The sequence below is a fragment of the Sceloporus occidentalis genome, unplaced genomic scaffold, assembly GCF_023333645.1.
Source record: "Sceloporus occidentalis isolate IW3139 unplaced genomic scaffold, rSceOcc1.0.p SCAF_6, whole genome shotgun sequence".
NCBI classification, from domain to species: Eukaryota; Metazoa; Chordata; class Lepidosauria; order Squamata; family Phrynosomatidae; genus Sceloporus; species Sceloporus occidentalis.
This window is the reverse complement of record NW_028316986.1, coordinates 90,683,330-90,709,169: the sequence shown is the minus strand read 5'-3', so window position 1 is coordinate 90,709,169 and position 25,840 is coordinate 90,683,330. Positions and strand designations below refer to the sequence as shown.

The following is a 25,840-nucleotide window of genomic DNA, read 5'->3' as shown; positions in this document are numbered from 1 at the left end:
TGTCTGAGTCAGTTTGCAAAGGGACCTTCCATGATTATCAATATTATTATTATTATTAGCATGCAAAGACCTAGCTGTGTGACTCAGTTTGCAAATGCCCAAATGTGCTTCATGTGTGTTTTGGAATGGGGGAGGGGGGGTTGGCCAGAAAGGGAATTACATTTCTGTCATCTGTCTAGGAATAATGCCAAAATGTCCTCATTTTGATGATGCCTAAGAAACATGCATTTATATTAACATTTTTTAAAAATCATCAATTTTTTCACGTGTCCTTCATTTTTTAAAAAATGTGTCCTACATTTGAAAATATTGTCCTACATTTGTCCCGGTTTGGAGGTCCTGACTTATGGCAACCCTAGGAACGTAACACATCTTTATTGCAATAGATACTGAAATAACATCTAGGAAAGAATCGGTTCATGTTAACTAGATCTTGATAGGAACTTTCAGCCACCATAATGGATGTGTAATTAATATTTATCGGAATGCCCTGCCCTTATTTAACTGCAATAAGAAATGTTAACTATCAGACTACACCAAACAAAGGATGTTGTAGAGGATATCTGCAGGAGCTAGGAGGTCAGAATGATGATCAGTAAGTTGATTGTGTAGAGAATGTGTAGATGATGAGGGAAGAAAGCATCTCCCCTCCCATACGGAAATGCAACTCCAATCAACACTACGTGGTATAGCCAATGGTGAAGGGAATGGGAGTTATAATCCAATAACATCCACACATTATCTGTCCCTGCTTTAGAGCCTCAAGTACAGAATGTTGTTTTCACCTAAATCTTCATTCCCTCCTTTTAATAGCTATTTTTGGGTGATGGATTTTTTAATGATCAAAAAAGAAAAGAAAAGAAAACCACAGAAGAAATACCTGTCTGAAAAAAAATCTAGGTTTACTAAACATAGTAGGAGGACTGAACCAATGAAGATCTCTGCTGCCCTCATATGGACATAACTGGGAGATTTTGTCTGAAACCATATCTGTCCACTATAGACTGAGCTGACATTTGTTCACATATCAAAATTTGTTCTACTTTTTGTGTTTTTTATATGAATCTTCAATAAACATTTTTAAAAAGAATTTGTTTTCCTTTTCTTCCCCACTGCCTTCCCCATTCCTCACCATCACCGACTATGATCTGCTCAAGAGGGTCCCCTCCAGTTCTCATCTGGAGCAGGTGACTGGGGCACATGGGAAACTTTTCTGCTAATGCTGTTCATCCTGTCTCTACAGTCATTGAGAGTTCCCTGTTACTTTTGTTTTGATTTTATCACCATATTCCCAGGTTTGTATCCAAACTCTCTTGCAATACCCCAGATTTTCCATCCTTTCCCTTCTCTTGTGTTCTTCCACCTCGCCCTCCCATTGATCACGTGTGACATTAGACTCACACAACACTCCAAAAATTTACTTTCACCAGTTTCCACTGAGCCTTATTATTATTATCATTATCATTATCATTATTATTATTATTTATATAGCACTGTAAATTTACACAGTGCTGTACATACAATTAAAACAGATAAAATAAATCTGCCTATGGCATACATTCTACAGAAATGATTAAATACATATTAATTCATGTTAACATTCAATAACATAGGGTAGACAACAATTTGAAATAACATCAGATAACAATGATGCAATGCCTGAGAACGCTTCCCTGAACAGTATAGTCTTCAACTCAGTTTTGAAACTAGTTAAAGAAGTGATGAGCTGTGCTTCTCATAGGGGAAGGAGGTTCCAGGAGTGAGGGGCAGCAAGTGAAAAGGGATGAATCCGGGACAGGGCAGTGAAAATCCTAGGCTGAGACAGCATACCTTGACTACCAAAATGGAGGGACGAGTGAGAAGGTGAGAAAAAAGGTTTGATAAATAAGGAGGGGCCAGCCCATGCAGGGATTTAAAACTCAACAACAGAAGACCCTTCTTTATTATTATTTTGGCATTATGGTCACAGTGCAAAAGTGCTTTAGTAATATTACACTAGTTAGAGAAAGACTGAGAGGTCACAAATTAATGCCATTGCTGAGTTAAAATGTCAAGTCAAATCTTCTTGCTTACAAGAACAATATTCTACTAGTCATATGGACAAACATTACAAGCTGTGTAAAACATCTGAGTCACAATAAGTTTTTTTCCCCACATACCGTTTGCGATGGGAATGGAACTTGAAATTAGTGGCCTTGTTGTATGCATATGTGAGGGTGTATTTGCACACATTTTATTCTTCCTATTATCTCCTTCAAATATATAACGGAGAGGGTGGGAGATATTAATACAAATGTAATAGAAGTAGAGCTAAAATGCTGATTTAATGGCCAAGACACATGAAAATGTACTTGGCTTCAATGTCACCCAAAGAAGGCACTCACTCATAGGAAGTGCAAACCTTTTTGCACAAAAATTACCATGTGACAAGAATATTTTTGAATATACACTTATTAACAAACCGTGGCTTTGTGTAGTACCTACTTGTCTTATTTCTTATTACTTAAGTATTTCTCAAGTATTTCTATCAATACATTTAAGTGTGTTTTATAGTAATAGTTTTCACCTCTGTGAAAAACTCATAGGAATCCTTTGCTCCCTCTCTGCCTATCCCAGAGGCTTTCATACCCCCAAAGGGCAAATTGAGGTCTCTGATAAGCCAGCAATTGGTCCATACCAACCCTGATTGAAGTTTCTTAGCTACACGATGAGCCCGCCCCACATTGCTTGACCAAACAGTGGCAGCCAGGCCATACTGGACTCCATTGGCTCTTTTAATCACTTCATCCTCTGTGTCAAATGGTGTGACACACGTTACAGGACCAAAGATCTCATCCTGCATGCAACACGAGTCATCACCAATTTCAGTAATAACAGTTGGAAGCAAGAAATAACCATTCTGATTTCTTGTAGGAAGCACCAAGACATCGATTCCTTCACCACACAGGATCTTAGCCCCTTCTACCTGTGCTTTTTTAATGTAGCTCTTTACCTAAGGGGAAGACCAACAACAAAAATACATATTTAAAAAGCTGCAATTTCTCATTATTCATAAGTGGTTTACAAAGAAATCAGGACTAAATCAGGACTTCTAGCAACTCTGTAAATAATGAGGATATGGTTGATATTTCCTGTATCACAGTGGTGGAAAATTCCTAGGCATCTCTAAATTTGATACTGTCATTTGGGATTTTCCCCCCACATTAGTGCTATCATTATATATGAAAGGCAAAAAACAAAAAGGAGACAAGTTCCATCTGAAAGATAGTCAAGTGTTTATTACTTTAAAAGGCCCAACACATTTCAACCTGTTAAAGAAAGGGCCTAAAAGCAGAAGACCAATACAAATCTATTTTAAATATTAAAAAAGACAGGACAACATTAAATTAATCATATCACATTAAAATACATAGGATTGCATTATTTTTATATCAAAAACATATTATATCAAATTATTATATCAAATTATTTATTATTATTATTATTATTATTATTATTATTATTATTTCTCACCTTCCTCTCCCCACCGACCGAGGCAGGAAACAACAACAATTAACAGACAAACATAAGTTTAAAAGACCTTAGCTAAAACACAAGTTGATTAAACAATAAATCCTAGGAGTTGAAACAACACTCTCCAAAAGCCAGACCATAAAGTATTAAAAGAACAGAGTCTGCAGTTTTTGTTATTTATGCATATTACAGATATTGTATTTTTACATATTCCATACAGATTTATACATATTCCAGATAAAAAGGAAAAACTAATAATATATGCTAAAATCTGTCATCAGGATATCTGATGCAATCTATCCCAGTAATTACTCAGTTTACTAATGATATTCTGCTATAACCATTCTATAGTGTGTTTATATTGAAGACTGTAAATCTAAATCTTAATTCAGACCTGATGGCACTGGGAATTTCAGTTTTAGAATCCATGTGGTATATATGTTTTTGATATGAAAAGTAATGTGCTCTTATGTTTTTAATAGGATATGGCTAATTTAGTCTTGTCCTGTCTTTTTAAATATTTTAAATAGATTTATATTTGTGTTCTGCTTTTAGCCCCTGAAGAAGGTCCTTTCTTATCCAAGTTGAAACACATTGAGCTTTTGAAAGGAATAAACAGATGAGTATCTTTCAGTGTGTAGAGCATGTCTCCTTTTTGTTTCATGCTTACAGATGTGGTTTGCAGTATTCTCTTTACTAACATGTACGAAATGCAACCTTGCAAGAGGAAACATGCTGCTTCCAACTGTGTCCATCTGCTATCAGGATGGACAAAGCTGGCAGAATGGATGCCCCAGTCCTTGTAGCTCATTGTATTTTCCACCTCATCCCCAAAATCTGCTTTAGAGGGTTGGGAGGACTCCAAGAGCAGATGGGTGGTGGGCGTGGAGGAGTGACAAGGAGAAAGGGGAAATCTATTCAAGTGACATTGGATATGGCCCAACATTTCTAATTTAAACTTGTCACTAGGGGGGATTTTTAAGGAAGCTCTGTTAGGTTTGGTGGCTGTTTTTGTTTTGTTTTTAAGTTCAGCTCTCAGGGACTACAGAGACAATTCTTCTCCCCCAGCCTAAGATAGAGAGGGAACTTGAAGATGTGATGTTGTTGTTGTATTAGTATTTCCCACAGCTTTCCCAGTCTGCAACTCAATGGGGCTTACAACAGTTAGAAAAGATATAAAGAAAAAACACTACAAGCACAACAATATCATTAAATTATCCTAAAAATTAAAACCAGTTAGAAAACATAACTGTTAAAAACAAACATAACACAAATAGACAGTACAGCACATTCTGCAAGCCTCAGTCCTCTTCCAGAAGATCCTTTCATCCTATACAATTACTGCATTTTGAGTCCTCTTTAACTATCATAGCAACATCCTAAATCCTGAGGTAGGCAGTGTAGGATATTTAAAATTCTCAGCCCAAGAGCTGCTCTAGTGCCTTACCATACTAGAAATCCCAGGAGTCCATAGGATGCAGCCATGGCTGTTAAAATTAAATCATAGGACTAAAATTGTGTAGCATGAAAAGGACACAGGACAGCACAGAAAGTCAGAAGTAGCTATGGAATTCTGGAGAGCAGCAAGACTTTTTTAAAGCGTTAAAGTAAGAACATCTGAATTCTCAGCCTCCTTACAATTTTATTGAAGTAGATATCTAGTCCACCTCAGCCTCAACATTTCTAAGAAAACTCTACTATCAGCTGAATGATGAAAATGGCATGCAGTTCTGACAGTTGCGGAGTTTCATTTCAGGAGCCCTGGGTTCTGAAGCTGTTCAAAGCCCTATACTTCACTTGCTTCAGGATGCCTGTGGAAGTTTTTGTTAACTACTTTCATACTGACTTCAACTCATGGCAACCCTGTGAATGAGATCTAAAGTCACACATTCTCCTCAACCTCCCTGCTTAGGTCTTACAGACTCAGGGCCATGCAGTTTATCTCCTTTCCTATTGCCCTCCACATTCCCAAGGATTATCATATTTTCTAGTAAGTCATTTATTTTCATGATTCGGCTAAAGTACAACAACCTCAGTTTAATCATCTTGGCTTCTAGGGAGCGTTCAGGCCTGATTTGCAGTAGGGCCTGTTTATTGGTCTTTTTAGCAGTTCACAGTGTCCGTAGAACTATTTCAGTGTCTTCATTGTCTACTTTAAAGTTATGCAAATTGTCTGTGGTCATTATTTTTGTTTTCTTAATGTTCAGCTGCAAACTTGCTATTACAATTTCTGCCTTGACTTTCTTCAATAATCCTTCCAGATCTTTGCTTATCTTATGCTAGTAGTATGATGTCATTGTCATATCATATTGTTGATGTTTTTTCCTCCAATTTTCACACCTCTTTCTTCTGAATCTAATACTGTTTTATGTATGATATTTTCTGCACCCAACATAAATAGAGTGATAAAATGCAGGCTTGCCTGACCCCCTTGCCAATTGGAAACCATTCCATATTCTGTCTCAACGGTAGCCTTTTGTCCTGAGTTCAGGTTATGCATCAGGGCAATCAAATGTTGTAGCCCACCTACTTCTTTCAGAGTGATCCATAGCTTTTTGTAATCTATACAATCAAAGGCTTTGCTATAGTCAATAAAGCCCAAGCTGATTTTCTTTTAGAATTCTTTGATAAGCTCCATTATCCAGTATATGTTTGCAATATGATTCTCAGTGCCTCTTTCTTTCCTGAATCCAGCTAAGATACAGTAAGAGCCTTTGTTATAGAATTTTGAGCATCACTTTACTTGTGTGGGAAATTAATGAAATGGTCCTATGATTACTGCAATCCCTTTTGTCCCCTTTCTTGGGGAATGAAATATATATTGAGCATTTCCCTCTGTGGCCCATTGTTTTGTTTCCCATATTTGCTGACAGGTTTTAGTTTGAACTAGCATAGATTCTGTCTCTATAGCTTGGATAAGCTCTATTAGTATGCCATCAGTTTCTTGTGACTTATTTCTTTCATATATATATATATATATATATATATATATCGCTGTAGATTTGCACAGCGCTGTACATAAAACAATAAATATAAAAGAGTAAACCTGCCTATGGTGTACAATCTAAGAAATAAGTACTCAGAATGCAGCTCTCACTTCACTTTTTAAAGTGGAAGGTTCATATTCATATGGTTCTTCTTTAAATGAATCTGTCATCCTTTCATCTCTTTTATACAGTTCTCCTGTGTATTGTTTCCATTGTTTTTTTATTTCTACTCAGTTGTGTAATGTCTTCCCTTGCTGATTATAAAATAGCAGTATTCTTTGTTTCACTGCATTGATTATTATAGTAGTTCTCCGTATCCCTGCATATGAAGGGTTGAACAGTTGATTCAGTGTTTTGGTTCTGTCACCTTTCTTTTTTGCTTGTCTTCTGTCCTTAACTGCTTGTAGAGATTCATCTGTCATCCATTGAGACTGATCTTTCTTTTTGGTTATGGACAGTGTCTTTCTGCTTTTCTCCTCAATAAATGTGCCTGGCTTCAGTTCAGAGTTCCTCTAGCTCCTAGTTAATTGTGCTTAATAGTACAAATTTGTTTTTCACCATATTGTTAAATTCTATAGTGATTTTCTTCAGGTTGTATTTCAGCATGATGGTTGGTTTCATGTTTTCCTTTAGCTTTAGTCTAACTTTTGCTATTAGTAGTTCATGGTCTATGCCACAATATGCTCCTGACATTATTTCTGCAGAGAGAATTGAGCTTCTACATCTTTTGCTTTCAGTTATGCAGTCTATTTGATTTTTGTATTGGCCATTTAGCAATGTCCATGTATGCTATCACTTCATGGGTTGCTTGAAGGATGGGTCATTTGCAATGAACAATAACTGTATATACTCATGTATAAGCCTAGAAATTTTAGTCTAAAAATTGACTCCAAAAATCAGGGTCGACTTATCCATGGGTCAATGTAAGTACTGTACTTTAACTCTTTTTTTAAAAAAGGAACCATCCCTGGTGAAAGACAAGAGCGTAATCTGTTATGGAAGCACTGAATCCAGTCTATTCTCTCATCCATCCAGCCTTTAGTATGAGTACAAACAGTTATGCCTGCTGGAATTTTGCAAGTTCTTTGGACATTGTTTTCCTTTGCTTCATTCTTTAGATCCTTTGTTACATTTCCCTAAGTTTTACCCTTGACTTATCTTCAGGTCATATCAAAATCCATAATTGTAGCCCCCAAACCTGCCCTTGACTTATACATGGGGTCATCTTATAGTTGAGTATATATGGTACTGGCCTTGCATAATTCCATCAGTCTGTTTTTGCCTCATTTCTTTAACCCAGGCCAAATTTTCCTATCATATTTGATTTTGTTCTGATTCCTATTTTTGCATTCCAGTCACCTGTGATTAGCAAGAAGCCCTGTTTTGGTGTGTGATTAATTTCTTCTTGGACTTTCACATAGTCTGCTGGAAGTACAGCAATGTAAGAAAAACACTCTCTCATGTTCTGAAGTACTTTCTTCTCAAATGGGATAAAAGAAACTAAGGACTTGTCCAAATTGTTGTTGTTGTTGTTGTTGTTGTTGTTGTTTTAAAATGACACATCTTCATATCATTTAGGTTGATGAAGCTTAAAAGCATTTTGTCTATATGTTCAATGAGTACAAAATCTCTGTATTTTTCATTGACATTATCCACTATATATATGCTAGCTTTTATCTATAAACTTCCTGCTGTCTTGAGTGTCCTGTTTTAAAGTTTGGTGATTCTAATCATTTTGCTTCTCAAGTCATCAAGAAAAACATGTCCTGGTGAATGTACTAAGTGCAAGATTTGACCCCAAATCATTTCTTTTTTGTTTACCTTTGCTAAATGTTCTTTACTTATCAGTGCTCCCATGTCAACTGTGGAATCTGAGGGACTTCCAACTCTCCACTTTTTGACAGCTTCCACAAATCTTCTCAAAAATTCTTTGTAAATGCTCCTCTGAACAAAGATTCTGCTGGTGCACAGGCATATCTCACCCTGATGGGGCAAAGAAATAGATGAGAAGGACAGGGAAATCATTCATAGGTTAGTACTACTGTAATTTTTTTAAAAAATCAAAGAGATCTAGACATTGTAACAGTTATCACATGTCAAGCTCTGTAGATTTTCATTTCACACCAACTCAAACACAGTAGATCACAATAAAAATGTTTGGCACATTCACTGCAAGGCATTTGATGTTGATGAAATATAAGGTAATTCACATGATACATTTGAGTCAGCCAGAGATCTCTGTCTGAAACAGGTACGCTGGTGAACATGTTGAACCAGAAGTGTATTGGTGGATGTGCATATTGGTATATTGTGTTCAGACATAATGATAAGTTAGAGAACTGTAGTAACCTTGCTTTATTATGACCAGTGTAGTGGGCTGTGCTACCCAATAGTTCCCTTTTACAGCAGTAGCAGCTGCTAAACAAACCATGGAACCCTTCTCCGTGTTTGTGTTGCTCTCTGACCATAATAAAGATTCTTCTTCTTCTTCTCCTCCATGTTTCGTTTATCATGTTGTCTCAAATGGTATCAATTACTTTTCTGGCTTTCCCTGCACCATAAGCCAGGGAGTGGGAACACAGAATAAGTTTTGCATTTTCTCTTTGGCTTCTTGTCAGTGGGGAAAAGACAGAGCAGCAATGGCTACATTAAGACAGGTCATTAAATAAATCATGGAACAAAGTTCCATGGTTTGTTTAGCCCTTTTTTCCTGCAAAAAAATGAAACGATTGCACAGTAGGTACCAGGCAGCATAGCACTTGCGTAAAAGACAGTGCTCCCACAGTTCCTTGGCTTATAATAATTTAGGTTCCAAGAATATGACAGATTGCTGATGAGCTCTGTCATTTGTGACACAGAAATTTGGAACAAATCGTAAACATCTGCCCCCTTACCAGCTAAAGAAAAGGAAAGAGGAGGACAGCTCCAGACACAAGGAAGCAAAAACAAAAGGCAAAATTCTCCAATGATCCTGGAATCTAGAACTATATGAATTGTCATTGTGTTCATCACATTACTTTTATTTATAACATGCTTTCCCCCCAAAATCAGGACTCAAGGTAGCTTACAAATGAAAAAGAACACATGTATCGGCAAAAAACAAAACCCATTAAACCACAGTTAAACATACAATTTACCAAAACAATTTAAAACATACAATTAAAAATAATAAAAAGTGGATAGAAGCAGTACCTTCTTAAAACCCCTTTCTTTAAAAACCTCATTGCATTTTGGTACAACCATATTGAAGATACATTTTTTCCATCTGGAAGAGGTGTGTCTCAAGAGGAAAATTTTATGTTTGTGCCCCAAACATAGAAAGTCTTCCCAAAATGTGTCAGGCATTTTATATGCAAATTTATCTTTTCATCAAAATTCTATTTTTTTCAGTGCCATTTGGAGGTTTTGGACTCTTTTGGCTTGTGCTGCTGCCATGTGGGTGACATGCAGACACTGCATTTCCTGAATAATTGCTCAAAAGCACTGCCAATGAAGTTCTCAGTTAGTCAGCTCTGAATACATGCTTGATCAGCTTGTAATGTCCAGCCAGCTGAAAAACTGTGCCATCCCCGTCATTCAAATTATCTAGCATCCCAGATGACTAACAGCATCTGCATGTGGGGAGTCTTCTATTTAGCACACCAGCTGATTACAACATGAAGGTGTTCATTGTCATTCCAGTGTACTTGTTGAAGGTGCTATTAAAATTCACTCATGCTGCATAAAATCAACATGTAATTTTCAAAATATCACAGGAGTGTACAAATAAATTAATCACCCTTTGTTTAATAAAAGAATGCTACACATCCACAGCCTACAGAGAACATTCTCACAGAATGGCAATATCAGTTCTTACACCTTTGTAAGCTTCAAAACCTCTGACATGAGATGCTGAAAAGTTTTGAAATTATAAAGACTCGGGAATAGTGTGCACGTGTCTGTGTGTACATGTAGCTGATAATTACTAAGGTTCCCTGGGGAAAAAATTAGTGCCCCACCCCCATGTGTTTGTGTGTGAAAGATAAAAAGAGAAGATGAGTAGGAGATAGAGAGAAACATAGGTCTTCTGACCACCAAGCACACCTAAGCACCTCTAGAGTCTTCTGTGTGGGGGCTGCCCAGTTGCATAATTCCAAAGAAAGCCTACTCAAGCTCTTTGGTATATTGGATGCCTTTGCTTGGTTTAACAACTAGCAGTAGCATAGTGGAGCCAGGTACAGGACCAAGCCATTTTGACTGGCAGGGATGATAACTCATTTGCCACCACTTCCTTGGAGCTTAGCTGCAATCCTCACATTGGCTCTGGGGTTTGCCACTTATGACACAGTATTGTGAACTATCCCACAGCTCTTGGACACTGCAGAAATAAAGGAGTCTGATACCACTTTACCTGTCATGGCTCTATCCTGTGGAATCCTGGGATTTGCAGTTTGGTGGGATATTCAGCCTTGTTTATCAGAGAGCGCTGGTGTCTCATCAAGCAAAAAATACAAGGATTCTGCAGGACAGAGTCATGGCAGTTAAAGTGGAGTCAAACTGCTTTATTTCTGCAGTGTGGATACACTCCTGTAGTATTTGTGGTGGTGGTGGGGGGGGGTAAACCTGGATGTACAATTAAGATCTATTTCATGTACAAAAGCTGCACACATGGAAATGAAAACTGCTAGAATTGATACATTCATGTGGATCAACAAAGCTGCTTTAATTTTGGCACTCATCTTGATGTGTGGCTAGCATGATGCATGACTGTACCTCACCATCATATCACAACTGTAAACTAGGGGGGAAAATTATACCAAACACATCATGCTCTGAAAAAAATCTTAGAAAGAACTAGCTAACAATATAGATATTAATTGTTTGAATTAAATTTATTAAAATATTTATGGCCCACCATATATCAGGATATCACATGGTGGCTTACCTATAAGGTTGGTTGCTCATTCACTATCATTACATTAATTGTGGTAAGACGGAATATTAATGACATAATACTAATTCAGAAATAGCACCATTTTGAATAGATGTCTTGAATCCAGTTCATACCAACTCCCTCAGCCACTGATGAGGTTTAATTAAGTTATGAAGGTATGCATGCTTCTGAGTTTCACAAGCAGAGAAACAAACTTCCTGAGTAAAGGAAAGGGGATTTGTCCACCCACTTGTCCATACCTGATTAGCAAAGCTGGATCTTACAGTGGCAGGAACACATTCATCCAAATTGGCATCTTCAAAGATGATTGCTGGATTCTTGCCTCCAAGCTCCAAGGAGAGCTTCTTACAATATGGAGCACTCCTTTCAATGATGCGCTGACCAGTGAGTGTGCTTCCAGTGAAGGAAATCAGTGATACCGCAGGATGAGAAACGAGAGCATCTCCAGCTTTGGGACCGCTCCCAAATACAATATTTACAACACCCGGTGGAAACCCTCATAAGAACAGACACACAAAACATAGTCATATAGTACACTCAGGATGCAGAGTCCTGTACACACATAGTGAGATGCTAAGGCCCATTGAAAGCAGTTGGGATTACTTCCCTTTGTAAACCTGGAAACATGTTCCCATGAAGTAGTTAACACCAGTGGTTATATAAGTAGAGAGAACACTGCTTGTGTGTGATGTTCTTTCCTTACTTCTGGTTACACTTGACTACTATTATTAGAATAAAATTCTTTCATATAAGAGCAGGTTATAATTCTTGTTAATGTTGGTTGTCATGATGAACCACATATACACATGTATGGAAAGGGATCTTGTGGCACTTTTTAAACTAACTGAAAGAAAGAGGATGGTAACATGAGCTTTTGTAGACTTGAGCCTACTTCCTCAGAAGCATGTGAGGAAGTAAGCTGAAGTCTATGGAAGCTCATGCGACCAACGTCTTTCTTTGGGTTAGTCTCAAAGGCACTACAGGATCCCTGTGCGTACTGATTTTCCAGACTAACATGTCTATGTCTTTGAATTCTGACATACAGTATACACATGAAGAATAAACCTTTACTAACAATAATACACTGCAAGGGCTATGACTGATATCAAAATGGGTATCTACCTAAAAGGGGTGCAGAACTGTAATTTTTTAGCTTGAGGCTCCAATAATTTCTATCACATTCTCCATATGGATGGGGACATATCTGGGTCATAGGCTATAAATATCTAGAGGGTCACAGTTCCCATCCAGATCTAAAATTAAGGGGGGAAATACACTGAAATATTTCCCTTCTATTGTGTTACTTCTTATAACCTCCGTTCGGCCACCTCTCTGGACCAATTTAAAAAGGGGCTTAAAACACACCTGTTCCAGCAGGCATACCCCTAATACCCCGAAATACTCCCTCCCTCCCCTCTCTATTGCACTTTTATGCTGGCTGGAGATGTTAGTGTATATAGTAGTTGTTGATGTTTTATGTTTATAGTGTATTTTATTGATTGTATATTGTAGAATTTTTATATGCTGTTACCCGCCTTGATCGCTGGAAAGGCGGGCTACAAATAAAATTTTATTATTTATTATTATAATGACATTTAACAGATTGGTTTAAAATCACAAGCATGAAAATCTTTACACTATGTATTTTCTCACTTTTTCAGGATTACCTGCTTTATTAAGAAGTTTGCACATCATCCAAGCAGTGACAGATGTCATTTCACTGGGTTTAGCAATAATAGTGTTTCCACACGCAATGGCTGGAGCAATTTTCCAGGTCAACAAGTAAAGGGGTAAGTTCCACGGACTAATTAAACCAGCTTTAAAAGACAAAAAATAAAGATTAAATAAATAAATAAATAAATAAATAAATAAATAAATAAATACAATTGCTCCAACAGAGGCAATGCACTTATGAAAAAGCTGACACTCTCTTGGCAGCCAGAGAGCTATCTCCAGGCAAGACCTAAGGTCCTATTGTGTCAAATCATGTGAAAAGCTTGACATTCTTGGTGTTCATTTAATAAGGAACCCATCACCTTGCTGCACAAGCAGAAGTTGGATTTGGAGGATGGTGGTCACAACACTTGCACAAATTCTTCAGTGAGTGATCCTATCTAATGAGACTAATGAGAGCTTTTCACTCATCTGGAGTGAATAGATCTAGGCCAAAGACCCATTGCAGCTGCTATCCTACATCAGAAATGTTTGTCCATGTGAATATTCTTTTCTGTGACAGAAACAATTTAGGTCTAAAACTGTTTATAATGCATGACTTGTGTTATAATTCAAAGCATTCTTTAAAAGATTTATGTGGAAAAATCTTTTTCACAAGTCATATTTGGTGGGGATGTTCTCACCACCGTATGTTTCTGTACTTCATTATCTCTTCATTTGACTTCTGCTGGAAACAGTGGGTGCTTTAAATAGCATCTCTTTCATATAACCAATAAACAATTCCCAGATCTAAAAACCTTGGGTTAACACAAATTCAGGTTATGCATCAAAAAGCTAAGGTTTCCATGCTTATATCTACTTTTAACTTCTAAGGCAGAGATGGACAGGTTGCTTACCTGTAACAGTATTTCTTCGAGTGGTCATCTGCGAATACATACAAATGGGTTTCACTGCGCCTGCGCAGTGCTGCTCGGAACCTACTGGAATCACTGGGCAGAGTTTTACTCTGCAACATATTGAAACTTTTTGGCGGTAACTCCGCCCACCCGTTATAAGGCCCCTGCCTTCCCGCTCTTTTCCCCAGTTCCGCAATTTTTCCGCCAAGCAGGCGATGGAGAGAGCCAATGAGAGCAGGACACTGAGGGGACGGACGGGTGGGATTTGTATGTATTCGCAGATGACCACTCGAAGAAATACTGTTACAGGTAAGCAACCTGTCCTTCTTCTTCGTGGTCTCTGCGAATCATACAAATGGGTTTAGACTGACAAGCTAAGGTCTGCGGCGGAGGGAGTGTCCTGAGACCAAAGCTATGGTAAACCAAAGGTATATTTATTACAAATAAACATCCTGAACCATAAAGAGTCAGTCTTTTGTTCATGCACAGATAAATTAGCAACAACTTTGCTAAACCTGAGAAGGGAGCAGAGGTCATGCAAGACCGATCCCATAGAAGTTGTGCAAATCAACATTCAACAGTATAAACAGTGTAAACTGTATAACACAAATACATCAGTAGTGCAATCAATGCAACCCTGAGACCAACACAGCCCTCCCGAAAGCTGCGTCTCGGATGGCCCTGGTGTCCAACCTGTAATGTTTAATAAAAGTGAGAGGTTGGGACCAGACAGCAGCCTTACAGACATCCTCCAGAGGAATCCCAGACAGGAATGCTGAGGATGCCGCCACAGCTCTTGTGGAATGTGACCGAACCCTGCCAGGGAGAGGTTTGCCCAGCAGTTCATAGCAGAGGTGGATGGTACTGGCCACCCATTTGGAGAACCTCTGCGTAGACACGGGCAACCCCTTCTTCGGTTCCGAGTAGCATTGAAAGAGTCTCTCGGACCGGCTGGAGGCAGCAGTTCTGTCCAGGTAAAACGCCAGCGCTCTCCTGACATCAAGGGAGTGTAGGCGTCGCTCCTCATCCGATGTCGGATCGGATGCTAGAGTGGGCAACACAATGTCCTGGCACATGTGGAAAGCAGACACCACCTTTGGCAAGAAGGTGATGTCCATACGGAGGACTACCTTGTCCTTGTGGAACCTCAGGAATGGTTCGTCCCTCCTTAAGGCACAGAGTTCGCCCGCACGGCGGGCAGAGGTGATGGCCACAAGGAAAGCGGTTTTCCAAGTCAACAGTCTCAAGTCCGCTGAGGCCATGGGTTCAAAGGGCTTGGATTGGAGAGCGGACAATACCGACTCCAAACTCCAAGCCGGTGTTGGTACCGACACAGGAGGATATAGGTTGGCACAACCCTTCAGAAAGCCCTTCACCAAGGGATCCTTAAAGAAAGACACCCTCCCCCCGAACTGATATTTTGCACAAATGGCAGAAAGGTAGCCTTTGATGGATGTGAGGGACAGCCCTCCCTCCAAAAGCGCCATCAAAAACTCCAGCACCACTGGAGTGGAAACCTGTGCAGGAGACAAGCCCTTCTGGTCAAGGAAGAGGCAAAATCTCCTCCATTTCAGGGCATAAGAACGCTGGGTGGAAGGTTTTCTGGCAGCCAGGATCACCGTCCTAACCGATTCCGGCAAGGCGGTCAGGGCCGGATCTTCCAGGCCACCAGCGGCAGGCTCTCGATGTCCGGGTGGAGAATTCGTCCGTCCTGGATCGAGAGCAGGTCCGGACGCGGGTTGAGACGGAGGAAGCATCTCCCGGAGAGGTGGAGAAGGGATGCGAACCACGGTTGTCTCGGCCACCACGGGGTGATCAGGATCGCCTGCGAGCGGTCCGTTGCCATTTTGGACACCACCCTGACGATGAGAGGGAACGGCGGGAAGGCGTAGAGGAGCTCCCCCGTCCAGAGGAAAGCGAATGCGTCTCCAAGGTATCCGTCGAATCGCTTCCTGGAGCAGAACTGGGGACAGTGGCTGTTCCAGCTGGTCGCGAAGAGGTCGATCCGGGGGGTTCCCCACCGATCGAAGAGGTCGCTGACCGTCTCGGGATGGAGCCTCCACTCGTGGCACACCGATGGAGATCTGCTGAGGCGGTCTGCCAGCTCGTTGTCCTCTCCGGGAAGGTGAATCGCCTGGAGGAGGACACGTCTTTGGATACACCAGTTCCAGATGCGGAGCGTGAGGTCGAGCAGGGTCCTGGACTTGGTACCACCTTGCTTGTTGATGTAGTACATTACGGTGGTGTTGTCCGTCCTCAGGAGGACCACTCTTCCTGAGACAGCAAACTCGAATGCCCTCAAAGCCTTCTCCACTGCGAGCATCTCCAAAGCGTTGATGTGGAGGAGCTTGTCTTGTGCGGACCACCTGTCCTTGACGACAAGGTCGAGCAGGTGGGCGCCCCATCCCTCCAGGGATGCATCGGTTGTCAGCGTCAGCTGTGACTGAGGCTGATGGAAAGGCATCCCGGTGCAGACATTGGAGCCGTCTAGCCACCATCTGAGGGAAGCGGCTATAGGTCTGGGTACCGTGAGCCACTTTGAAGGTGGGTCCGTGAACGGAGAGAAGACGGAGAGGAACCAGGATTGGAGAGGACGAAGACGCAGTCTTGCCCAGGGGGTGACGAATGTCGTCGATGCCATGTGGCCCAGGGCGACTTGGACGTCTCTGGCTCTTATCCTTCTGTGTAAGATGCACGGCCTGAGGGATGTAGCCAGGGCCTGAAACCGGTCCGGAGGGAGGAAGGCTAGGCAGCTCTCGGAGTCGAGGATGGCCCCGATGAACTTGACCTGTCTGGTCGGCGTGAAGTGGGACTTTTCCCTGTTGACAACCAGCCCAAGGGAGTCGAAGAGGTGTAAGGCGAATGAGACTGCCTCGTGCAGCTCTTCCTGGGATTCGGCTGCAAACAGCCAGTCGTCCAGGTAGGGAAAAACCATGAAGCCCTTCTGATGAAGGTATGCCACCACCGGCGCCATGCACTTCGTGAAGACTCGTGGGGCCGTGGCCAAGCCGAACGGGAGCACGTTGTAGTGGTACGAGTCGGAGCCGACAGCGAAGGCGAGGAATCTCCGGTGGGATTCTCGGATCCCGATGTGGAAATAGGCGTCCTTCAGGTCGACAGTCGCGAACCACAGGCCCTGGTGGAGGAGAGGCAGAATGGAGGCCAAGGTTACCATTCGGAAGCGACGGTAGTTCAAAAACAAGTTCACTTGTCTCAAGTCCAGGATGGGCCTAACGCCCCCATCAGCTTTAGGTACGGTGAAGTACCTGGAGAAAAAGGCCCGAGGATGTTGGTCGGGCGGTAAAGGGGAGATTGCCCCCTTACAAAGCAAGGTGCGCACTTCGTCGAGAAGGGTGTCCGAGGGGGGAGTGGACATGAAGACTCCAGTTGGAGGGAGCTCTTGGAACTCGAGGGCATAACCCCTACGGACGATGTTAAGAACCCACGAGTCCAATGTTATAGAGGCCCAGGTGTTAAAATAGGGCCTCAAGATGTCCAAAAAGAAGAGGGGTGAAGGGGAGACGAAGCGCGCTGCATCCTTTCAGGCTCTCTTCTTCCCCTGGTCAGTATCCTGCCGGCGGGACTTGCGGTACCGAGGCGGGAAGGTGCGACGGCCAGAGGAGGAGGAAGACTGCGAAGGGAAGCGCTGTCTCTGAGAGCCTTGGTGCTGGGGCTGTCGGTCCCGGGAGAAGATCCCTTGTGACTGACCTTGCGGCTGCCACGGGCGCTGTCGCTTCCGGAACGGAGAAGCCGGTGCTGAGGACATGCCGTGCTTCTTCGCCGCCGCCTTCATCCTGAACTTGCGGTTCAGGCGGTCGTCGGTCTCGGCGTGGAAGAGGCCGGTCCCGTCAAGCGGCATGTCCTCAATGGCCGCTCTAACCGTCGGGTTGAGGTCAGAGGCCCTGAGCCACGCGTGGCGCCGAAGAGCCATGGCAGCTGACATGGACCTCCCGGAGCAGTCCGCCATGTTCCTGGAAGTGGTGATTAGCCAGCTTCCGATGGAGTGCGCCTCGTCTCTGATCTCCACCAGCTGCCTCTGGATGTCATCTGGGACGTCCGGAACCATGGGAGAGATCCGTTCCATGAGGGATTGAATGTAGGCCCCCATGCAGGCGGTGTAGTTGGCGGCCTTGACCCCAAGAGCCGAAGCCGAATAAGCCTTTTTTGCCAGTCCATCGATCTTCTTTGCCTCTTTGTCGACAGGGGAAGTAGCCTGCTTCGGAACGAAGCTGTGCTGGGCCCCCTCCACAATGGCCGAGTTTGGTCTGGGATGTTCTGCCAACCAGGAGCAACTCGCCGGGGCGACCCTGTAGAGGGATTGGACCTTGCGGGAGGGTGCCGATAGGGCGGCCGGAGCATCCCAGGACCTTTTTACGATGGTCTGGAGAGAGGGGAGGAGAGGAAGGCATGGCGGAGTGGGGACCCGTCCATGCACCCTACGCTCGACCGGGTCCTCTGCGTCGTCCTCCGCGGCTGCGAGCTCGATGTCGAGGGCCCGTGACATCCTGACCACGTGCTCTGTGAAGGCCCTGACGTCGTCAGACGGCGAAGACGGCCCTGGGTTGTGCATCCTCTGAGGGGAGGCCGAACCCGAGAGGACATCCTCGTCCGAGGGTGCCTCCGAAGGTGGCAGCGGTTCGTCCTCAGAATCCAGGTCGGAGGAGAGGGGGTCCGTCACCCTGACCTGGGATCTCGGGCGGACGAAGTCCAGTGACGATCGGGAGCGTCTGCGGGTTGAGGACGGCGACCTCTCACGAGTACGGAGTGGAGACGGCGACCTCTCGCGTCTACGGGGCGGCGATGATGTCCTCTCGTAGACCGACACGGTGGGAACCGATCTGGCCGGGTCGGCTCGGTCTACGGGGTGGGGGTTCAGTCTGGTGAACTCCCTCAGGGCTCTGTCCTCCGGCACCGACATGTAGTAGCGGCGCGACTGCACGTCGTAGAAGAGGTCCGGGATCCCCTGTATGTGAGCCGAGTGACCTTCATCATCGGTCGCCGGATGGGAAGGAGACCGATGATCAGGAGAGCGAGGGGCGTCATCCGTCCCGTGGATGAAGTCCAAGGCCGGGGGAGGCAGGGATGTAACAGGGGTCCCCTGGTCTACCGGCTTCGGCTCCTGGTATGGAGCTGGCAAGGCGGAGGCGCGGGCCTGTCTGGAGTGGGAGCGCTCCTTGTCCTTTGCCCTCGGCGGGTCGGTGGTGGGCCGATCCTTGGAGGGCTTGGCCTTTTTAGGGGCCGGATCACGGTCAGCCTTGTCATGGTGCCTCTTCTTCCCAGGCTTGGGAGTCTCCTCCGATGGGAAGAAAGGGTTGTCCGGGAGGTCCAGGAGGACAGCAGTCGGTGTCGATGACGAAGGCCTCGGGGACCTTGTTCCTTGCACCGGTTCGGTATGCTCGGTAGGCATCGGATGCCGTGATCCCTTGGATGCCTTGGAGGACGAAGGCGAGGCGAGATGGACCTCCGGTTTGGGAGCCTCCTTGGAACGGGGGCCCTCCGATCCCTCCTTTGGCTTGGAGGCCCGTTCGGTACCCTCAGTCCCCGATGGCTTATGGGGGCGCTTGGAGGGTTTGTCGGTGGCACTGGGCGATTTGGAGCCACGGGCCACATCGGAGGTGGTGGAAGGAGTCCCGGCCGGGACGCACACCACGCTGGGGACGGCGGTTCTCCCCGATCCCACGCTGGAGACACTTGCCCGAGAAGATGAAGCGGGGGGCGGCAGAGGCGGGACAGAAGAAGACCGCGGACCCCTTTCTTGCAATTTCCCCAGGGCAATCGCCGAAGTAAGCCGGGACTCACGGTTTTTCCGGGCCTGGGAAGAGAGGGATCTGCAGAGTGCGCAGGCCTTGGGATCGTGGCTTGGACCAAGGCAAAGCAAGCAGGTGGAGTGCGGGTCCTGAACGGGCATCTTGCCCTTGCAAATATCGCACTTCTTGAAAGCCGCAGGCATTTCAAAGTCGCCAAGTCGATGGGAGATCCGAAAAACGAAGTCAGCAGTCCGAAGGTCCGAAGTTACCAGGGGCGGGAGACAAAGAATGGTCAAAAACGAAAGTGATTCCAAGCAAGCAAAGCAAGCGAAAGTTCCTCTGAAGCAGCTAGCGCGGCGGAAAAAAGGAACTGGGGAAAAGAGCGGGAAGGCAGGGGCCTTATAACGGGTGGGCGGAGTTACCGCCAAAAAGTTTCAATATGTTGCAGAGTAAAACTCTGCCCAGTGATTCCAGTAGGTTCCGAGCAGCACTGCGCAGGCGCAGTGAAACCCATTTGTATGATTCGCAGAGACCACGAAGAAGAAACTATATCTCCACTAGGGTAATTATGGCTGTGTCCACACTGCAGAAACAAAGCAGTTTGACACTACTAACTGCCATGGTTCAATGCTATGGAATTCTGGGATTTTTAGTTTTGTGAGATATTTAGCCTTCCCTGCCAGAGAGCTCTGGTGCCCCACCAAGATACCTATCTCAGAATTCCACAGCATTGAGCCATGGAAGTTAAAGTGGTGTTATACTGCTTAACTTTTGCAGAGTGGCAGAAGCTTATGTCAAACATGGAGGGAAAATTTGCAGTGACAGCCAGGAAATGAAGAAGGTAAATGTGGTGAAGAATGGGTCTCATGCCAGGAAAAAGGTGAGACATAAATAAGAGAAGAGAAGCAAGGCCCTTCTGGGGGAATATCTTGGAAAATCACCTCTATCATGGCTCTGACCTTCTCCTCAGCTGCTGCTGATGCCTACTTGCATGTGTGTGTTGTATGCCTTTGTTTTCTACTTATGACGACCCTAAGGTGACCCTATCACAGAGCTTTCTTGGCAAGATTTGTTCAGAGGAGCTTTGCCATTGCCTTCCCCTAAGGCTGAGAGCATGTGACTTGCTCAAGGTCACCCAGTGGGTTTCATGGACAAACGAGAATCAAATCCTTGTCTCCAGAGTCAAACCACTATGCCATGCTGGCCCAAGCGTGGAAAGTTCCAAACCACTCCAAAATGGACTGTTGCACAAATAGTTTGCCACTGTAAGGTCCTGGCTTAAGCTTTTAATTCTGACATTCACCTCTTGAAAGATTAACATTAGCCATGAAGCACAATTATTTGTATCCTTAATCAAAATAAAGCCAGCCAAATAATCATTCAGACATTCAAACTGGGTCTCTTCTGATGGTATATTCTGAAGGTTTGCTCAGTTCTGAAGGTTTGCTTAATTAGCTTTAAACCAAGTCAAGGTTTATCAGACCTCCCTAAAGGAACTGAGCCTCCCCACAAGGCATCTGACTCCATCCTGGCCTCTGAGGGGAAGAGAAGGTAGGCCAATACCTTCCCTAACTGGTCCTAATCAGAGTAAGAAGGGCCCTCCCTCCAGTCCATCTGCCCTGGTCCAGGCATCAGAGGGAGAGAAGATCTGCTGGACTTTCCCCCTTCCCCACTGCCATTCCCTTCTCCTTTTGTGTCTTGTCTCTTTAGATTGTAAGCCTGAGGGCAGGGAAATGTCTAATTAACAATTTGTAAGCTCCTCTGATAGCCTTGGCTGAAAAGCAGGGTATAAGTAAGTAAGTAAGTAAGTAAGTAAATAAATAAATAAATAAATAAATAAATAATGGTGTTCCAAAGCCATCTTCCTTTTCAAATAGCAGTAGTTTACACTCACAGTAATTTCAGCAATGCTATTCTTCAGTTCCATATACTCCTGCTCAATTGGTAGGAGAGTGGGCAGACATACTGAAATGAAGCATTTTATTGCTGGTTGCTGTTGTAATAAACTGAGGGCAAATGTGTAAAGAAAATAACAAAAATAATCCTACATGGAATAAATGAAGCACAACTAAAATAAGAACCTTATAAAACCACTGAATGAAGAGACTAGGATTAGGCTCTCTCTCTCTCTCTCTCTCTCTCTCTCTCTCTCTCTTTCTCTCGCTGTGTGTGTGTGTGTGTGTGCGCATGCGTGTATGGGTTTATGAATGAATTAATGTGTGTGTCTGTACATACATGTGCACATACCTATAGAAAGATATGTATGAATTCAGGCAGAAACTGAGCTGGCAGTGCAGACAGCAGAGAGATTAAAGCACTATTTTCCTGGAATAAATGACCTCTCTTTGAAAACATTACTAATTGTGTATGATGCCAGTTGTATTGTCATTCTCACCACCATCATCTTTACTCTGTAAGAAATGGTGACACCTAGTGGTATGTTGAATGCAGCACACTTTACAGAGTACTGTATAATAAACATTACCTTTGTAAATGGTTTACCTATATTTCAAATGGACAACGAATAAGTGAAGTGACTCGAAATCCTAATGACTTCAGTGTTATGAATTCATCCTCCCTCCCTTCCTTTCAGTTTAATCTATGATATGAAGACAGTACAAACAAAAAATAATGACCAGTATCCTGTTAGTGACATACTGCCCAGTTCCATCCAGGGCAAATGCGTGAGTGAGAATGGGGCCTCAGAGTAGGCCAATTCCCAGGCTTTTCCATTCTAACTTTACAATTTTTCATGCTCTATTTATTATTATACCACCTTTCTCCAGGCACAACACAATTATAGCTATTCCACTTTGACTCTCAGGGTAACATCTTATGAAAACCTGAGATTTCTAGTTTGGAGGGGGAGTAGAGCAGGGAGTTCTAGTGCCTCACCAAACTACAGATCCCAGCATTCCACTTGATGCTGCCATGGCAGCTGAAATAGAATCGTACCACTATAACTGGGTAATGTGAAAGGGCTCCTGACATTTGGCTGAAAAAACAATGAAGAGAACATGTTCACTCCATTATTCTCCATTATACCAAGGCATGCTGTAGTATATACTAGAGCTACATTACACAGAACATGATATAGGAACGGAAGATACTGCTTTTGTCAGAAACTGACATTTCTATTATTTGGAATTTAAACCTTACCAATTCCCACCGGTGTTCTCTCAGTATAATGCATGCAACCCATATGGTCCATCTGTGTACATTCTGCTGTTTGGTGAAGGATGGATGATGAAAAGAAACGAAAATTGTAAACTGCCCGGGGGATGTCCACTGTTCTAGCAAATGTTGTAGTTTTCCCTGAAACAGAGAGATATTAAACACATATTGTCACACACTTGCCTTAGTAACTGGTGTCCTTTTAATACATATAAGTTTTTATTTTTTTAAAAAAACAAACAAACTTCTGAACTGACTTCATGAGGCAAAGAATGAATAAGCAAATTCTAAATGTTTGGCAGCTTTTGCAGGAGGTGAGAAGACAGCCTAAAATGTTCATTAAGGAGATAAAGTTAAAAAAAAAATTCAACAAAAAGAAATGCCAATACAAAAAGAGAAGGCATTAAAGAGTTGTAAGTGAATGCAGAAAAGGGTAGTATCTTCAACTTTCAAGCTTCTTGTTACATTTGGAAATCTGTACCTGCTCCCTCCCCCCAAAGTCCCATGCATAGATACAGACAAGCAGGTCACATCTGGCAGCACACCATCCCTGCCAAAGAAAAGCATATGATTAGAGTACACTTTTTAAAAATCTCATATATGTCAAAGATTACATAATCAAAATAATTTAAATGTAATGTTATGTATATATGTAGCTTGTGCTTTATGTGGTTTTTAATATAATAAAGATTAATTTTTTAAAAAATAATTAAAATAGACCGGTTAGTGCCTGTACTTCCATCTCTTGCAAATTAATCCACTCTCCCTGAATTATTTTGTTGAAGTAATAACATTATGGAAGTCCAAAACACACTGCAGAAATAATCTAGTTTAAGACCACTTTAACTGCCCTGGTTTAATGCTAGGGAATTCTGGGAACTGTAGTTTTGTGAGACATTGAGCCTTCTCTGTCAGAGAGCTCTGATGCTACAATAAACTACAATTCCTAGGACTCCCTAGCACTAAGACAGGGCAGTTAAAGTGGTCTCAAATGGGATTATTTCTGCAGTGTGTTTTGGACCTTTGTCCCATTTGTCTGGAGCAGCCATTTTGTAATCCCAATTGAAGCGGCCACATAGGGGTTAATAGCAATTTTGTTGGAAGTCCCTTCTAAATATTGTTCATAACTGCCTGCTCTTATGCATGTAGTATACTTCCCCTAACAAATGGGAATGGAAGCTCCCCACACGCCCAATGTACTGAGTAATTCTGAGGAGCCATTTTGTAAATGAGTATGGAGTTTGGTGTGTACCCACACCAGCTGGCAACTTGGAAGGTTGGCAACACATGCCTTCTGTGTGGTGGTGTGAATGATTTCAGTCCCCCTTCAGCACACCACTACTGCTGAGAACATTTTTGGCTGAGTAAATTTCACTTTTTATCAAATGACACAAGTGTCCTCACTTTTATGGGAATGTTCAGAAGGAGGGACTTCACAGAAGGTGGATCAAGTAGAAGGACATCTAATGTCACACTGATAAGAAGTGACTACTTCCCCCTTCCCCTTGATTCTTTTCACTTCATGAAGTATGTGGCCAATGGTGGCTGGAGACTCTATGTCAGTGAGGAGACAGATTCATTCTGGCTTTTAATTCAGTCCTGAAAGGAGTTCTCCAAGGTGCTGAACTGTACACCCTAAGTATGTTCAGCACCTGTGATAGTTCCTTTCAAGTTCAGCTAACGCTGGGCACACCACCCATCAACCTGGAAGCCACAAGCCATCACAGCATGTAAATATTTTGCACTGAATATGCAAACTCAAAAGCAAGTAGTGAGATAAGAATGGCCATTCACTGGAAAATAAAAGGTAAACATCATTGCAATCAACATATGTGAATGTAAACCTAATGTTGAATTGCCTACCACCACAAACACAAACACTATTCATTCTAGACCTCAGTATCAATGCCAAAGATACAATGCTTTAGTCAGTTAACTTCAGTTTCATCTCTTTAGGCATCTCAGCCTACACTGTCTGTGAATATATGCCACATAGGGTTTTGCATCTACCTTGATCCTTGGATTCTGCTTGTGCAAATGATTCCAGATCCTCTTCAATGAGATCTGCAAGCTTGTTCATTAGTTTTGATCTTTCCTGGGGACTTTTGGAAGACCATTCTGGGAAAGCACTTTGTGCAGCTTTGACAGCAGCTTCTATCTTTGAGGAGAAATAAACATATGCATTTTACATGATTCATTTGCAAGAGGTAAATTAGAGCATGTGTTACAACAATAACAATAATACACATCTCTATAAAAGTAGAATGTATTTATACTGTCCTGATGAACCACAACAATATCTGACATATTTAAAAGTCAGTTGCATGATCTGCAGCATTAGTGCATGATCTTTTCACAGACAGGCATATCTTTTTCAAAACCAGAAATCAAGCACGGCTGGCTGAGTGTTTCACAGTAACCTATTCCAAGAAATACTGTAGCAAATCTGATAACATTGTATAATATATTCTTTGATCTCTTCTTTTCCATTTTATTACTTTACAAGTTTACTGATGTTTTCTGCCTAGTACAACATCTAAGACCATCTCCAGACTTGTTTGTACAGAGAAGGTTCAGGGAGTCCCTGATCACCTGTCAAGGAGCCTATGAATTTCAAGCAGGATACAGACAAGCCAGATACAGTAGTTCACAGCTGGACTTTAAAATCACAGTAAAGATAGAGGACTCAAATCTTCTGTTTATCTGTTCTCAGCAAATGTAGTGGCCATTCTTGCTGTGTCCAAACGTAAGTCTCCTCTGACACATCCCCATCTGAATACTCTTTTCCATTACAATCTGCGACGAATGGTGTCAGAATAATTTTAAGAGTAAATTTGCCTTTGCCTCCCCCCCTGCTTTTCCCACCCTTACTCCCCTGTATTTTACACATCTTGTTGTGGGGAGGATCTGATGACT

General features: G+C 42.9%; 1 protein-coding gene across 1 annotated transcript in view; it reads right to left on the bottom strand.

Annotated features, from left to right (window-relative positions):
• Positions 1-1,871: 1,871 nt before the first annotated feature.
• ALDH8A1 (aldehyde dehydrogenase 8 family member A1) overlaps positions 1,872-25,840 on the bottom strand; it is a 33,675-nt gene continuing 9,706 nt past the window's right edge. Inside the window, exons 2-7 of the mRNA XM_089528466.1 lie at positions 24,935-25,082; positions 22,910-23,065; positions 13,101-13,250; positions 11,673-11,929; positions 8,322-8,483; positions 1,872-2,992 (exon numbers count right to left, since the gene is read on the bottom strand). Of these exons, the coding sequence (XP_089384592.1) occupies positions 2,537-2,992; positions 8,322-8,483; positions 11,673-11,929; positions 13,101-13,250; positions 22,910-23,065; positions 24,935-25,082 (1,329 nt within the window). The 3' untranslated portion in view covers positions 1,872-2,536. The remainder of the gene's footprint in view (positions 2,993-8,321; positions 8,484-11,672; positions 11,930-13,100; positions 13,251-22,909; positions 23,066-24,934; positions 25,083-25,840) is intronic.